The 15803-nt window shown below is 43.6% G+C and overlaps 1 protein-coding gene across 7 annotated transcripts in view; it reads left to right on the top strand.

The window, feature by feature from the left end:
• Window positions 1–15803, top strand: part of Cdk6 (cyclin-dependent kinase 6) — a 192349-nt gene that overhangs the window by 80873 nt on the left and 95673 nt on the right. For all 7 annotated transcript variants that reach the window (XM_006236021.4, XM_006236019.5, XM_063285393.1 and 4 more), the window contains 1 exon segment: window positions 11823–11990. In XM_006236021.4, coding sequence (XP_006236083.1) covers window positions 11823–11990 — 168 coding nt within the window.

The raw sequence follows: 15803 nt of genomic DNA, 5'->3' as shown, positions 1-15803 counted from the left end.
AAGTCCTCAAACATGAGGTTGGTGGAGGCAGACAGGACACATGTATTGGAAGATATGTGCATGTTGGGAGATACAGTGATGGGGGAGCACCCCAGGAAAGAGAGAACAGTGCTACAAAAGGACCAAAGTCGGCATCATCCTCTGTGGTTAGTAAGAGAATCGTTTGAAGTGAGCAGTGATCATTAGGGACCAGACAATAAAGTACTTCTGCTCCACCCCTAACTGAAGAGCTGTTGGCATCTGGTAAGTGTTGGGGGGGAAGAGTCGGTCTTCTTGAAGAGTGTAGCCCCTGGTAGGTCAGCCACAATCCAGGGGGAGGCCACACATCTATGGATATCTGGGCAGCACAATTGGACTTGATGGATTCAAAAAGAAAATAGAGGATACAAGGTTAGATAGGTTGGGTGGGGTGAATATGATCAAAATACATTATAAAATTATCAAGGAAGAGTAAAACTGTATTAATTTTTTAAAAGCTTAAAACTTAAAAATTGGATGAGCAGCAGCGGACTTCCGTATGATTCAGACTGCCTTTTAAAAATATCGCTCGACATTATAGAGCGAAGAAAAGATGGTTACGTTAAATGCGGGAGGTGGGTGTGTTGGGACACTGTTGTCATGTTGGAGACAAAAACACTAGCTGCTTGGTTAAGGTCGTATGGAAGGGAGAAAGGTCAGTCGCCTTTATTGAAAAGTAATTGAGATGCTCTCATGACCGGGACTCACTTGGGCAATTTTTTTTCCTGAATCCATCAGTGAGTAAAATTTAGGTCATTGTACTGAAATAGAGACTGGAGAGCAAGTTTTGAAAGAGACTTTTACAAAGTATCCATTTTGGTATAGATTGGGTTTGCTGTCGTTGTGGTATATTCTAGAGAATATGTCAGGAAGTAGAAACGTGTACATTTGGGAATGGTCCTCACTGTTATTAGGATTTGAGATGTCTCCAGCTATGACCAGTGTAAAAGTTGAAGCCATGACTTGGATAAAATGGCAGAGGCAGAACTCGCATCCAAGGATGTGTATTATGTAGCTTATAACCCAGGGTCTCCCATGTCCCAGACCAGGACTCTGCCACCGAGTTATGTCCCTGGTGCTTGCTTTGTCGAGCTTGGATCTCACTTACATAGCTCAGGCTGGCCTTAAAATGTGCAGTCCTCTTGCCTTGGTCCCCCAAGTGCTGGTGTAATGGGCAGAGTCTTCTAAGATACTCTTGAGTAGAGCCATTGCTGATGAAAGTAGACAGGGAATACAACAGATGTTGGATGTGGCAGCCATGGTAGATGGTAAGAAAGGAAGTTTACCTTAGACACAGCAAAGGAAGTACAAAGGAAAAGCAAAGGGAAGCTCAGGTGAAGCTAAGAGTTTTCCTGTGGGGCTTTTGTCTCTGTTGATACTGTAAGGGATGAGGGCAGGTGTGTTCTTGACTCCTGAAGGAAGAAAGCAGTTTGTGATACCCAGAAAACCAGATGCACAAACGCAGACCGGGAGCTGTAGGTGAGGAAGGTCGAAAGAGAGAGGCCCGTCAAGGAAAACGAGAGCGACATTTGCAAACTTAGCAGTGAGGTAGCTGTGCCAGCCCTACAAGGCTCCTTTCCTGGACTCTTCCTGTTGTGAAGCCCATTTCGCATTAGCTTGCCAGGTCCTTGCCACGCTGCCTACTGGTCCTCAGAGATTAGCCCTTCAGTTCCATTCGCATCCCAAATGCCCTCCATTCTTGGCCTCCGTGATTGTCCTATGTGTGACCACCTGCAGCCTCTTCCTGCAGATTCAAGAGGCTTCTAGTGAAGAGTGTCTGGTTCTCTCTCCTAAGATCCTTCAGATCTGCGGCAGTACAAAACGAAGACTGCTGAAGTACTGGGGTCCCTGTAAACAGCTATGGAAGCAGCTCTACCCCAGATGTGTTTGTGGGAGGTTTGCTCCCTGTGCTCTTCTAAGCCTCTCACCACCGCACAAGGGCCTTTCTTTTTCAAGGGAAGAGGTACACTGTGGCAAGCAGTCTTTTATAACCCGTAATAAAAGCCCTTGTAAAGGCCATTTTTGACCAAATGAAGCCAAGTGTTCCTTTCAGACTCCGCTTCTGTTCCTCCCCCTACCCCGCCTCTGCACTGGAACGCACGCAGGTCAATAATGGATAAACAGGAGGAAATAGTGTCACAACTGTAGTTCTTATTCGTTAAGCGGAGGAAGAAACCAGAGTTAATTACATAACAGAGTTTACCAACCCCTCTCCTCTATAGCATGTGTGTGTGACCACTAAGTAAAATTCAGAACTCCATCCCTGAGTTAAAGGTATCGCCATTCAAGAACACTCTAAAGACAATTTGAGGGAACCCCTTGGCTGTCGGAGGACCCCAAAGAAAAGTTTCTCTAAGAGTAGGTCAGAAAAAAAAACTGCATGAACCTTAGAAAAGGTGGATTATTGGTGGAAAGAGACAGATCCTCCACTCACAGACTAATAACATAAATTTTAAAGAACCCTCCAGACCCTAGGCTCACAATCTGTAGAATTTCAAATTGAGTACAGCCCACATGACACTTGATTCAATGACGGTGCTGTTTGAAGATTTGGTTCTTTGGTGTGGGCATAGTCATGTTTGTTGATCCTAATAACAAATGTTTAGGAAGATGGGAGGCAAAAGTGTGCCCACTGGCGAGAAGTAGAGTGACCGTGTGTGTGTGTCGCCAGATGCCCTTGCCAATGGTGACTGGGGAGTGTTTGATTTAATGACACCACTTTTGAGCCCATTCCCCATGCTGGGAGTTTCCTCACAACCACCCTACAAGATCACAACTACTCTACGAGAAAGTGTTGTCCATTCTTTAAAAGAAGGAACCTGAGACAAGATGTTGGTGGGCGAGATGTTACCAAACTCTCAGGAGACTCAAGAGTGTAGCTGACCCATGAAAATGAAAAATTGCATTAGTCCTCACGATTGCCATTTTTCCTTACTCTCTTTATTTTTCTAGTTTGTGCCCTTAGTAGATGGACGATCTCCTCTTATACCTTCTGTCCATCCTGTATGCTAAACTTTGAATAATAACCACCTCATCTTTTGTATTCCTTACCCACACTAACCGTAAGATACCATACTTTAAAGACCCAGCAGTGAAGCTCTCCGTAGTGTGGTACCACTTTAGCAGTGTGTCCTCTCCAGGGTCCTGTCTAGTGAGGCTGCAGCTGTGTTCCTAACTCCAAAGCACCGTGCTCTCACTAAACCTCTCTCTGCTAGTGTTCTCTTACATGGCAGACAGTTCCCCACACCAGGCGAACCTAGCCCACTGCTCAGGTTGGCTCAGGAGCACCTTCGGCCTCAGCGCATGTAAGAGCACATGTGGACTCTGTGGTCCTGATCACAAACCAGCTTGAAGCATGTAGGTACAAGCTCACACCTATCCTTGTTAAAGTAAGAGTCCCTTGGGCCTCAGTCTCTGGGTGCTCCTGTGTTATGGTGCCTTATGTGATGTCTTATACATTGTAGATGGTTCGTAGTTCTCTTAGATAAATGGTAGCTGGTCATCGTGTGTCATTTACAATATACTAAATACTTTGGTATATAATATTTAATGTGTTATCTGTAACATATAAGTATTCATAAAGGACCTATTTAAATCTCCCCTTTTGGGGTTGTTTCTTTTTGGAGACGTGGGAGCAAAGACCCACAAAGATGCAAATGACCTACCTTAGTTTATGACTAGTAAGCACAAATTCTTAGCCCAGACTCTTAGCTCTGAACCCAATTCATTTTCTGTATATGGGTAGAGGCTGATGGGAAGTAGAGTAAGGTGAGAGCTTTGCACTGTGCTTCTCTTACCAAGGAGGAAAGTGCTTCCTGAGACTCTGGTCAGTTTACCTGCACAAGCCTGTCCATCCCTGGATTGGTTGCCTGTGAATGGAAATAGAATTGTCCTGGTTGCCTCAAACCATCCCTTCCTGGCTGGCTGTCCACCACAGTGTCTGGCTCAGAAAGCAGTCGATTGTGTCCTCTACCCATGGATACTAACTTGTGTTACACGTTACCTCATTTAGGAGGGAAGTATGACGTAATGGGGCTAGATTCTCAAAAGAAGGAATCGAGAAGGAGAACAGGGAAAGGCACAACTGTCGAAAAGTGGGAGGCCGTTGTTTCATTTAGGATATGCAAGGAAATGGGGAGACAGTCCCAGCAGGCTGTCCAGTTTTCAAAGAAAGCTTCGCAGAAGGATCTGTATAAATCCAGGATCATTTGGGGCACTGGCCAGCAACCCGAGTACTTCAGCTTCATACCTTCTTGTTTATACAGTGCTAGGGTTTATATCCTGTTCCGAAGGAGTTATAATTAACATTGTATGTTTGTAGTTTCGTTTCCTGATGACTTTCTACAGCGGGTTAATAATAGCCATTGTGATGAGGTAATGATTTCTTCTTCCAGACTGTCCATTTATGACATTGCTTTGTCCCCTGAAGACCAGTGCCATCTTGAGTTTTGCTGAAAGTGGCTTTCTTCTCATTTCTACATAGTTGGGGCAGAGTCTTTGCTGTCTCTGGGGGGAAATAAATAATAATGCAGACACCTTAAACTGCCATTTGGTGAATTAAATTTATACTAAGTAAGAAATAAGTAACCAAAGCCACATAGGCCATGCTTTTATCCGTTTGACTGAAGCAGGGGAGAGCCTGCACCTTTGAGGTCTCCGGCCTTTGTTTCTCTGTGAGGCGCTGTGATGTGGCTTGACTCACTGCTTGGCTGTGTCATTCCCCTCATGCCCACTGACGGGCACCAAGCAAAGAGGAAGCCAATGTGACACAGCTTAACCATGCTCTTTGGAACAGAGTTCATGTGTGATTCTTGGAGCCTGTCTCCAAGCTTTGGTTAATTGCCCACTTTAAATTCACCGTTCATAGAACCGAATGCTTTAAAGAGTCTGCCTTAAGCCCACGTCTCTCTTCCTAAGAGGCTTTTGCTCTTTGTTGGTTTTGAGGGCAACCTTCTCATGCGGACCAATGCGAGGAAGTCAGTCTTCTCCGTGCGTGACTGTTGTGTAGAAGTCCCTGAAGATTGTCAAGACCATTAGAAACTGGTCAGAGAACGAAATAGGAGCAGGAAGCCTGTTGAGCTTTGAGTTAAGTCAAAGGTGTAAGTCTGGTGTACTTGCCCTTCACGGGTGTTCCCAGAGTGTAGAAAACAGTGAGCACAGTCTCCCGGGGAGAGCCCTCCTGACTCCCTGAATGGGACCTCAACGTGGCCATGCTATTCTCTGTTTGGTCATATATTTAACAATATCGCAGTGTTTGGTGAAGAGCTTAGATTTTAAAGATGCTAGGAGTATATCCAGCAAACCCGTCAGAGCATGGAAACAAAAGCATTGGAAGAGGAGCTTGCAGATTAGACTAGAAGCTTCTGCTTCACAGAAGCCAACACACAGAGGCAGTCCGTGTTCATCCAAGGATAAATGGGTGGGAATTGATGTGTTTAAATACTGTGCGAGCCTTGCAAAAGGCAAGCTGATACACAGCACACCACAGAGACTCACTCTAAGTAAACAGGCCATTCCCAGACGATACGCTGTGGTCCCAGACAGGAGGTTTCTAGAGAAAAATCAGAGGGAAAGTAGCTGTCAGGGGAGAGGGGAGAGGAAAGCAGGAGTTGCGGTGGAGGCTGCAGTGTTTCAAGTTTTGCAAGAAGAAACAGTTATAGGGGTTGGCTTCCAGGTAATGGGAATGCCTTAGTACTGAGCATAAAGTTAAAATGGTCCAAGATAGAAAGTCAGTGCTTTATTACAACCAACAACCGTATGTTAATCAATACTGGTAATAGGGAAAATTGGTTCTGGCCCTCACTGCTGCTCTAAGTCATCTCCTCTCCTCCCGACTTAACCATGGACTGCCTCAGGTGGCCTCTACCAAACCTCCTGTACCCATAACACCTGCCCTTGTTCACTCTGCTGCCACCAGGTTAGCGGGACAAGTCCTGCTTTACATGTGACATTTTAAACTGCACACTTCAAACACTCTTTGGGAACAAGGTATTATGCTGATGGAGGGGTTGGGGCTTTATAAAGGGCCAGTCCGTCCTGTGAAATCCAAACTGTTCAGATTACAGGCAGTTTTGAAGAATCTGTAACAACGTCCTTGCAAAGGTGTATTATAAGGAGAAAACTAAGTGGTACTGTCTACGTTGTGTGTCTTATCTTTAATTTTTGAATGAATAAACACTTGTTCCCTCTTTTAAGAAGGTCTGAAGCATCCACACTTTAGTCTTCCTTCTTCTTGAGCTTCATGTGGTCTGTGAATTATATCTTGGTTATTTCAAGGTTTTGGGCTGGGGGTTGGGGATTTAGCTCAGTGGTAGAGCGCTTGCCTAGGAAGCGCAAGGCCCTGGGTTCGGTCCCCAGCTCCAAAAAAAAAAAAAAAAAAAAAAAGAAGAATCAAGGTTTTGGGCTAATACCCACTTAATCAGTGAGTGCATACCATGTGTGTTTTTCTGTGATTGGGTTAGCTCACTCAGGATATTTTCTAGTTCCATCCATTTGCCTATGAATTTCATGAAGTCATTGTTTTTGATAGCTGAGTAATATTCCATTGTGTAGATGTACCACATTTTCTGTATCCTTTTCTCTGTTGAGGGACATCTGGGTTCTTTCCAGCTTCTGGCTATTATAAATAAGGCTGCGATGAACATAGTGGAGCACGTGTCTTTCTTATATGTTGGAGCATCTTTTGGGTATATGCCCAGGAGTTGTATAGCTGGGTCCTCAGTTAGTACTAAGTCCAATTTTCTGAGGAACCTCCAGACTGATTTTCAGAGTGGTTGTACCAGTGTGCTATCCCACCAACAATGGAGGAGTGTTCCTCTTTCTCCGCATCCTCACCAGCAGATTCAGTCACCTGAGTTTTTGATCTTAGCCATTCTGACTGGTGTGAGGTGGAATCTCAGGGTTGTTTTGATTTGCATATCTCTGATGACTGAGGATGTCAAACATTTCTCTAGGTGCTTCTTCGACGGTCGATGTCTCTCAGTTGAGAATTCTTTGTTTAGCTCTGCAGCCCATTTTTTAACAGGGTTATTTGGTTCTCTGGAGTCTAATTTCTGGAGTTCTTTGTATATATTGGATATTAGCCCTCTATCAGATGTAGTATTGGTAAAGATCTTTTCCCAATCTGTTGGTTGCCATTTTGTCCTATTGACCGTGGTAAATTCATACATAGAGCCACCACCCCCAGGAGCATTAGCATGGACTGACTGAGAGAGGTTATGTGGATCCATTCTCTTAATCCATGCTAGGTGTGATTTTAGCAAGTCACATTAGCCCTTAAACCAGTGGCTTTAAACCTTCCTAATGCCGAGACCCCTTTGTGGACATAGTCTTCTTGTGTACTTGTGTAAACGTTGTCTCTGTGTTATTCAAATGTTGATTTCTGTGCCAGCAAAGAGCTAAATACTGTCCACACTTTGCTATTGTTGTTGGGGTTTTTTTAAATTTTTTTTATTAAGCATCACCTGTCTCACAGTTTCGTGAACATTTTTCCCCATTGCCTTCTGATTGGCTTAATAAAGGCTTATGGGCCTACACATGAGGCGAGAGAGAAAGGCAGGGTATCCAGGTAGAGAAAGGAACTCTGGGAAGGAATCAGATGCTGGAGATTCACCAACTAGACACAAAGGAAGGAACAGATATCAGGACTGAAGGAGAGGTAACAGGACACATGGCAGAACATAGATTAGAATAAGCTAATTAATTAAGCTATATGAGCAAGTTGGGAACAAGCCTAGCTAACTATAAGACCTAAGCACTCATAAATAAATGTGTCTGTGTTGTTTTTGAAGGCAGTCTGATGATATAGTTTCTTACATTGTGATGACCCCCAACCATAAAATTATTTTCCTTTTTACTTGATAACTAATTTTGCTACTGTTATAAGTTGTAATGTGTTTTCTATGGTCTTTCCACCCCCAAAGGGGTTACAACCCAGAGTGAGAACCACTGCTTTAAACAAAGAGCTTGACCTCTACTATAGGTGCCAAAATGACACCAAATAAAACTAAGTAATATATTTATGACATGCCTCAGGAAAGAAGACTACATAGCCACTAAAAAAAGCATTGTATAAAAGTAGTAAGTAACTCACAACATCTTCCTAATAGTTTTGTACAGTGCATGTCTGCGTGTGTGTGTGTGTGTGTGTGTGTGTGTGTGTGTGTGTGTGTGTGAAGTCTAGGGACAAATTTTTTGAGTCACATTTGTCCCTCCACTGTTAAATTGCAATCTAACACAAAATAACATATACATGTTAACTGTCGTTTAAATACACTTTTTATTTCTATTAATATAATGTATGTCCTGTCAAAAAGAAAACAAAGATCCGCAAAGATTTTTCGACAGTGACATTTTCTCTGTCCTAAATAGTTATATTAGAAGTAGGTTTTCCTCCTCTGTTGCACACATTTCTTGTGTTAAAACACAAGGGCAATGAGTACTTTTTTATTCTATAGTTCTGGCTTTTTATAAGCTCATGTGGGCTTTATTAATTAACAAGTTAGTCCGAGCTTTAGCTCTAATACCGTGAATTGTCTGCTTACGTTGTTTGAACAGTGCAACATGAACCAAGCAGATTCTCTCCCTGTGCTACTTTAAGAGAATGATGCATAGTGGACAGGAAGTTAGGATGATGAGCCAGCATGACATTACTTGAAGTTAGTCATGCTTTTTATAAATCCAGTGCTTACAAGCTGTGTGCATGTGTTCCCAATAAAGATGGATTTGCCTCTGCAAAAGATGGCTCACTCTGGCATCCTGTGGTTCATTTTCACACTGCTGTTGACTGATATTAGTCCCCAAGTATTGCATGGCTACCCCTCACTGGAGTAAGCCCTCTCTCCAAGACACCCACATTTGGAAGCTTAGTCGGTAGCTTCTGCCAGCTCCGAATGCCCGTTAGGGGACACCAGAAGCCATATCTACAGTCCCCTCTTCGCACCTCGTGGACACTGACCTTACAGTGTTGGCCGCATGTTCCTTTAGTTGTTTTCGAATCTGGCTCTCCCAGGAAACCGGAGGCAAAGAGCCGTTCCCCCCTAATAATTCCCATCTGCTAAATGCTTACTGTATGCCTGAGACTATCCTCAAATGTTTCATTATGTTGGTTGATTTGAAGCTCTTACTAAGAAAAGTAAATGCTGTTTTCTCCATGTGACAGGTGGGAAAGCCAAACATTTGATTTTAAGAAGAGAGAATTCGAAACTGTAGAAAATGACACACACACACACCTGCAAACCAGTGTTGTTGTCAGTAAACTGATTTAGTGATGGTCTTAGTTATTTTACTGCTGCCCTAATGAAATATTGAACAGTAGCAACTCAGCTGGAGAGAGATTAATTTGGGCTCACGGTTTAGAAGAGCCTGTCATTGCGAGGAAGTCACAGTGGTGGTGGCAGGTGACAGCTATAGCAGCAAAAATAGGAGACAGCCAAGAAACAGAGAAGCCAAGCCAGGAGTGAGCCAGCTATGCTCTCAAGACATTTCTCCTGGCCTAAGCCAGCTAATGAGCACTCCTTTCCTGGCCCTCACAAGCTCATGGCCACTCCATAATTAACACAAACTTTATTCAGTCTCGTTTCAAGAATCCCCAGTGGTAGTAAGTCAAACACTGTTCAAAATTCCAAAGTCCCCGGAGATTCAGGGTGGACTCTTCCTAGCTGTGAGCCCTTGTAAAGTCAGAAAACAAAGTTACATTCTTACAACGTACAGCAATTGGAATAGACACTTCCATTGGTTGCAAAAGGGAAGAACAGGAAGACAGCAAGGAAGGCATTGCCTAAACTCATTCCTAGCATCTCCAATAATGTGTAGTCTCCATTGAACTAGAGATAGACTTCTCCACAGCTGTAACATCAGCCTCTTATATCTTCTTTCCAGCTACTCCATTCCCGCTGCACATTGTTTCTTTTTGCTTGTTTTCCTGGAACCTTGGGGTGAACATCCGTTACTTTGTAGCTACTGCATTCGGCTTGCCTGGGAACAGCAGCGTGTGGGTGATGAGTTCTGATGGCAGCTTGAGATGGAGCGTAGCCCTCTGCGAGTGGAGCTGCAGTGGCGTCCAAGCACCTGCCCAGCAAACCAGGGGAAATGTTTCCCTGTGCAGCCCTTTGAAATAGGGGATCTATGTGATGCTATTCTTTGTTCGGGCTTATTGCTTTTAAATCTGGGATTCTCTTTCAGATGCCAGGTTTTGAAATGAGCTTATAGTTTTATACTCTGACCTCTTCCATGAGTGGGATCTTGCTTACCGTCTTCATGGGAAGTGTGGCTTCTCTTTCTTGGCACTGATTGATCTCTTTTTACAGTTATGACTGCTTTCACTTCACATCCTCAGCCCTGTCCACGGCTCTAAGGCACTCTGTGCTCTCAAGCTACAGTTTTGGGGGGGTTTTTGTTTTTTTTTTTTTTTTTTTTTTTGGTTTTTTTTTGCACTATGTTGTTCCATTTTTGGTTTTGAAATCTTACTATAAACCTGTCTAAATACAGTGAGCAGTGACCACAGGACAACCTGGACTCTCTTAAAGTATCTTCTTTTAATACCAACTTTATTCAGTCTAGTTTCAAGAATCCCCAGTAGTAATAAGCGAAACACTGTTCAAAAATCCGAAGTCTCCTGAGATTCAGGGAGGACTCTTAGCCTTGAGCCCCTGTAAAGGCAGGAAACAAGTTACATTCTTACAACGTATAGTACTGGAGTACACACTCCCATTGATTGCAAAAGGGAAGAACGGGAGGTTTGACTGAAACTCACTCCTGGCATCTTAAAGTGTCTTCTGCCTAACAGTCCTGTTAGGTTTAAGTGTAGCCTCCATCAGACATTCAGGATACAGCGGAACTCAGTCATATTTACTTAACTCAGTCATATTTACTTATCTCGTCAATTATCTGCAGTCCAATCCCTGGTTGAATTCTTGTTGCATCTGGAGGCTTGTGATCGCAGTCTATTGTCCACATTTGGCCTTGCACACTCCCACTGGAGTGTTCCTTGTAAGTTCTGTTTATAGCATCCTAGACCTCCTCTGGCCTGCAGCTTATACATGCTTCTCCCCCCCCCCCAGACCACTTGTAACCATCGTGAGTCAGGTGGCCAGGTTTACCACGGCAACAATGTCTCTTCCCATACCAGTTTTGTATTATTAACTGTTAATGTTGCTGTGATGGGGTATCTGACTGGAAGCTCCTTGAAGGAGAAGAGCTTTATTTTGGCTCATAGCTCAGGTGCTTACCATCTATGGTGGGTAGAGATGGCAGGAGGAGCAGCCATAGTGAAAACACGGAGTCAGGGACTTCCAATAGCTTGCTTCGCTTTCTGTGTGATGTCCTTCGTTTAGCTAATAAAGGACTGTATTATGAGATTTCAATTGTTTTGTGTTCTTGTTTTGTTTTATATTCTTCACTAAATCAAAACCCTGGTGTTGTGACCTTGAACCAATATGTAGAAAAATGGCTTTTAGGTATAAGCACTAAAAAAAAATAACCATTTTGAAATTATTTTATTTGCTGTATACTGACAGCTGAAATTACTTAATAAATAAAAGTATGTGAAGTAAAAATTCAATCCCCTAAGTCTGCTCAGACCTCCCCGTTCCCCCTCCCCAGCGTTGGTATGAGGACCATTTCCTATACCGGGGAAACCATTTTTAAGCTGTCCCTTCTTAATACAATACACTTTGGGAGTTAAGTGCTTCACAGTGTCCTACGGGGACATTGGCCTCACTTCAGGTGACCGCTGGGGATTCTGTGGCTAGTGCCCACTGCTGTGAGCTTCTGTTGATGGTTGTTATGTTTGTTGTCTCCTTTAGGATATGATGTTTCAGCTTCTCCGAGGTCTGGACTTCCTCCATTCTCACAGAGTAGTGCATCGTGACCTGAAGCCACAGAACATTCTGGTGACCAGCAGTGGACAAATAAAACTGGCTGACTTCGGCCTTGCCCGCATCTACAGTTTTCAGATGGCCCTTACCTCGGTGGTAAGCAAGATTGCTGTCCGTTCGTTAAACTTAGATATCCTGTCTTCATTGACAAACTGCCCCGCTCTATGTTCCTCGTGCTGCTTCTGCCCACACTTAGTCTGTGAGCTCTTTTACTAGCTGTGGCTAAGAGGAAAGCAAGGCTTTGCTTGACTCTGACTTCAGATGCATTTGACTGGGTCCGTTATGGATGGGAACTAATTGCAGAAATAGCCCGCTGGCCTCTTAGCCACTAGGAAGGAGTCAGGTCCATGCTTCCAAATGCGTTTTGCTATAACCTTGTTTTTTAAGTGGCATACATAATGTAGAAGGCACAGCTCAGGTCAGGGTAGGGCAGGCAGGAGGGGTGCCACCTGTGTTCAGCAGTGTAACCTGAGAAACAGCCTCACCACCTGCCCAGGCGGGATAACGCACTCCTCTGAAGCTGTGACGCTTCAGGGACTAGAGAAATTAACTTGACAGTGAACCTGAATGACCTGAATGAGTAACCCTTCCCAGCCCGATGGAGGCTTCACATGGGCCAGAGTAGAGAGGACCTGAGGACCTGTTTTGGCAGAGAATTTAAGCCTTCCCGTTCTTGGTCTCATTCAGATGCAGGGCTATAATGGTCCTCGTCCATAATTAACTCCAGTTTCTCTTTGTAGCCCATCTCATTGAAGTCTACAGAATCTAAGAGGAGCACACTGGTAGTCAGTATTAACAATTATTTTCTTATAACCTGCTGGGTATGTAGTAAATTTGTGAGTAGCTAGAAGTAAAGCAGTCCTCCTTCGCTGTGTTAGTAGCAGACAGGAGGTGCACACAGAGAATAAAGCTGTAGGAAGGCTGCCCTTAGACAGCCTCCCCAGGTTCCTGCCATGTCAGCGGCAAGGCAAAGTCCGGGAGTGGAGACAGTAGAGAGAAGTCACTTGGTCAGGAAGAACATTCAACTTACACAACTACTTCTGCCTCCTCCTCCTCCTCTTTTCCTCTCTGTGCCAAGCTTAGAAATCCCATAGCCTACAAACCCTCCGTTCTTGGCACTGGGTACTTTACCACGGCACCAGATTGCTCTGGAGCATTCTCTGAAATACCTTGTGCTCTGGAAAGATAAAACTTACTTTGCTCTGCATTTGCCGGTGCCTCAGAGAAGACAAGCCCAAGTGGATATTTAAAGAACGGGCCTCAGCTTTGGGTGGAGTGAAGCAAGCCCTTGGCTTTTACCACACCAGAAAGGACTTGAGTCTGTGTGCTTCCCCAATGGGAAGGGTGAGGTAGGCTTTGTGTTTCCCTAGGAAGTTACTGTGCATGTTTTGGGGGGCCCTGGGGAGAAGCTTGAATAGGCTTTGTGATTAAGAGGATCATGAGAGAGCACATGAAGGAACTACTCCTCAGGCACCTTAATTGGGGGGGGGGATGGTGAGTCATCTTCATTCCCCCCAAATTGGCTATATAACTATAAATAAAAACAGGAAACCCAGTTAGGTTTTGCTTAACTTTTTTTCCCTTGTTAAATTTGAAGAATGGAAACCCAGCTTGTAAGTGACATGTTGACACCCCATTCTTGCTGAAACTTGGCAGAAAAATACAGACCAGTGCTTTCATATCCCAAGCAGAGGCCAATGGGAAACATATATCTCTTGCTACTTGATGTCTAGTTTGTATCGTCTATTTTATATTTACCATAGCGACATAAAAAAGGGGAAAGGCTTCATTCCAAAGAATGATGTTTGGAATTTAATGGTAACATTAAGGGGCTTGTTTTTTTCAGGGTACTGAATTTTAAAACATTTCCCACTGTTAGTATTTTTTTCTGCTTTGGGAAAAAAAACCCACCTGATAAAATAATGCTTCGGTTTTTACATACATGTATAAAAACAGAATCACTGTTTTTCAGACTGAATTGATAAGTTATTTTTAGCGTTCCGTTAGTAGGCTACACACCGCTGCCTAGAAATACCCATTTTACGGTAGGTTATGTCACAAAAGGTAAGGGAAAACCACTTAATTTGCAGACTGGCAAGAGATTTGCAAGTTAACTGACCTGAGACCACCATCTTAACTGCTGTGAAAAAATGTATATATTGCTCATTCCCAAGGCTTGACTCACACAACCTTTCCTGCAAACCCCTTCAGAAACCTACTTTTTTTTTCCTTACTAGCATAATCTCTTTTTAAAAAACAAAAAGACGAGAGAGAGCTCGTGTGCGCATGCATGCGGGTGGGCGGGCAGGCGGGCATGAATGTATGTCAGCTTGTCAGGGTACATGAACGTGTTTGTATGAGGAGTACAGAAGAGACAGCCGGTTCCCTCAGAGGTAGAGTTATTTGTGGGATGCCTGGCTTGTTACGTGGGGACTGGAGGTCCAAACCCCAGACCTCATGGTTGCACAGCGATTGCTATTAACCTCTGAGCCTCTGTTCCAGCCCCTGGAGAAATTGCTTTCCTAATATTTTCTATCTTGTTGGTAGTTATTTGGGGCTTTTTTTTTTCTTTTTTCTTTTTTTCGGAGCTGGGGACCGAACCCAGGGCCTTGCACTTGCTAGGCAAGCGCTCTAACCACTGAGCCAAATCCCCAGCCCCTGGGGCTTTTATTTATAAAACAGCAGTGAGCATTTGACTTGAGATAGTCTTGTTCCACCTGGATATTCTCCTGGGCATTTAAGAAATACGTTTTAATGAATAAGTTAAGAAATGCCAACATGCAGACACATGCATTTGAGTCATTAGAAAAATCAGGAAAGAATTGCTTATATACTTAATGATTTCAGTATTCCACGTAGCTACTCCTGGGTATTAAACCGAAGGACTGGGTCAAACTTTCAAATAGCCAAGCTCATTCTGTATCATGGTATTGACTGAGTCCTTGGCCATGATTTGGTCTTATATGAGGACTGATAGATGGTTTGAACCCCACCCAGGTCTTGCATTTATAGTAATACTCTTTGCTGAGCCAGTCACCTGGCTGACTCACACTTTTTGTCCTGAACAGAGAGCTGAGGGACGCACACGGGAATACTGTACCTCTGCTTACTAAAGGACATTATTTCTAACTCGTATTTTGATATTAGCAAGCTTTAGAAGACCGTCTTCCAAGTAAAGGAATAGAATTACTAAACAGCTTTTACTAATTTCTTCACCGTTTCATTCAATTTCGTTTGTTTGCTTTGTTTTGTTTTAACAGTAGCTTGTACTCTTAGATCTTTGTAAAAGCTTTACGGCATTTTTTCCCATTGTGACTTTCCTCTGAAGCTCTTTCTCTGAGTCCATCCACGTCTTCCGCGTTGAAAGTCGTACAGTCTTGCAAACATTTTTCCGTGTAATAATCACCAAAGACAGTAGTAAACCTAATAAGGCTGTTGTTAGAGACATAAGAAGTACAAAAGAAAAAATTAAAGGAATTTTCAGTGGCACTGATAAAATTCTGAAGGTTTAGTACTGCCAGTCTGACACTATTCAAACTGCTTACACTGCCTCAGGCCAGTGCAATAGGAGTGTGTGTGTGTGTGTGTGTGTGTGTGTGTGTGTGTGTGTGTGTGTGTGTGTACGTACGTACATGTGCACACATGTGTACGCATGTGTGCATTTGCATGTGTCCCTGTCTCTGTGTTATTAGCACTTGGTAAACACTGGAGAAACTATTCGATTTCAGAGACTTTTATATGCCTAGGAAAGGAAAGGAAATGGAGTTCTGGCTTTCAGTCAACAATTGCCAGTCACCTCCTCTGTGCCAGGTTCTGTCCATGAACCTCAGAGGTGATGCTGAACTAAAGTGGACAAGGTCTTTGCTCTCAGAGCTTACAGGCAAAATTGGGAAATAGATCTGAACGTAT

Source organism: Rattus norvegicus, chromosome 4, assembly GCF_036323735.1.
Source record: "Rattus norvegicus strain BN/NHsdMcwi chromosome 4, GRCr8, whole genome shotgun sequence".
Lineage (NCBI taxonomy): Eukaryota > Metazoa > Chordata > Mammalia > Rodentia > Muridae > Rattus > Rattus norvegicus.
Note: the sequence above shows the minus strand (reverse complement) of the source record. Positions and strands in the feature narration are given on the sequence as shown.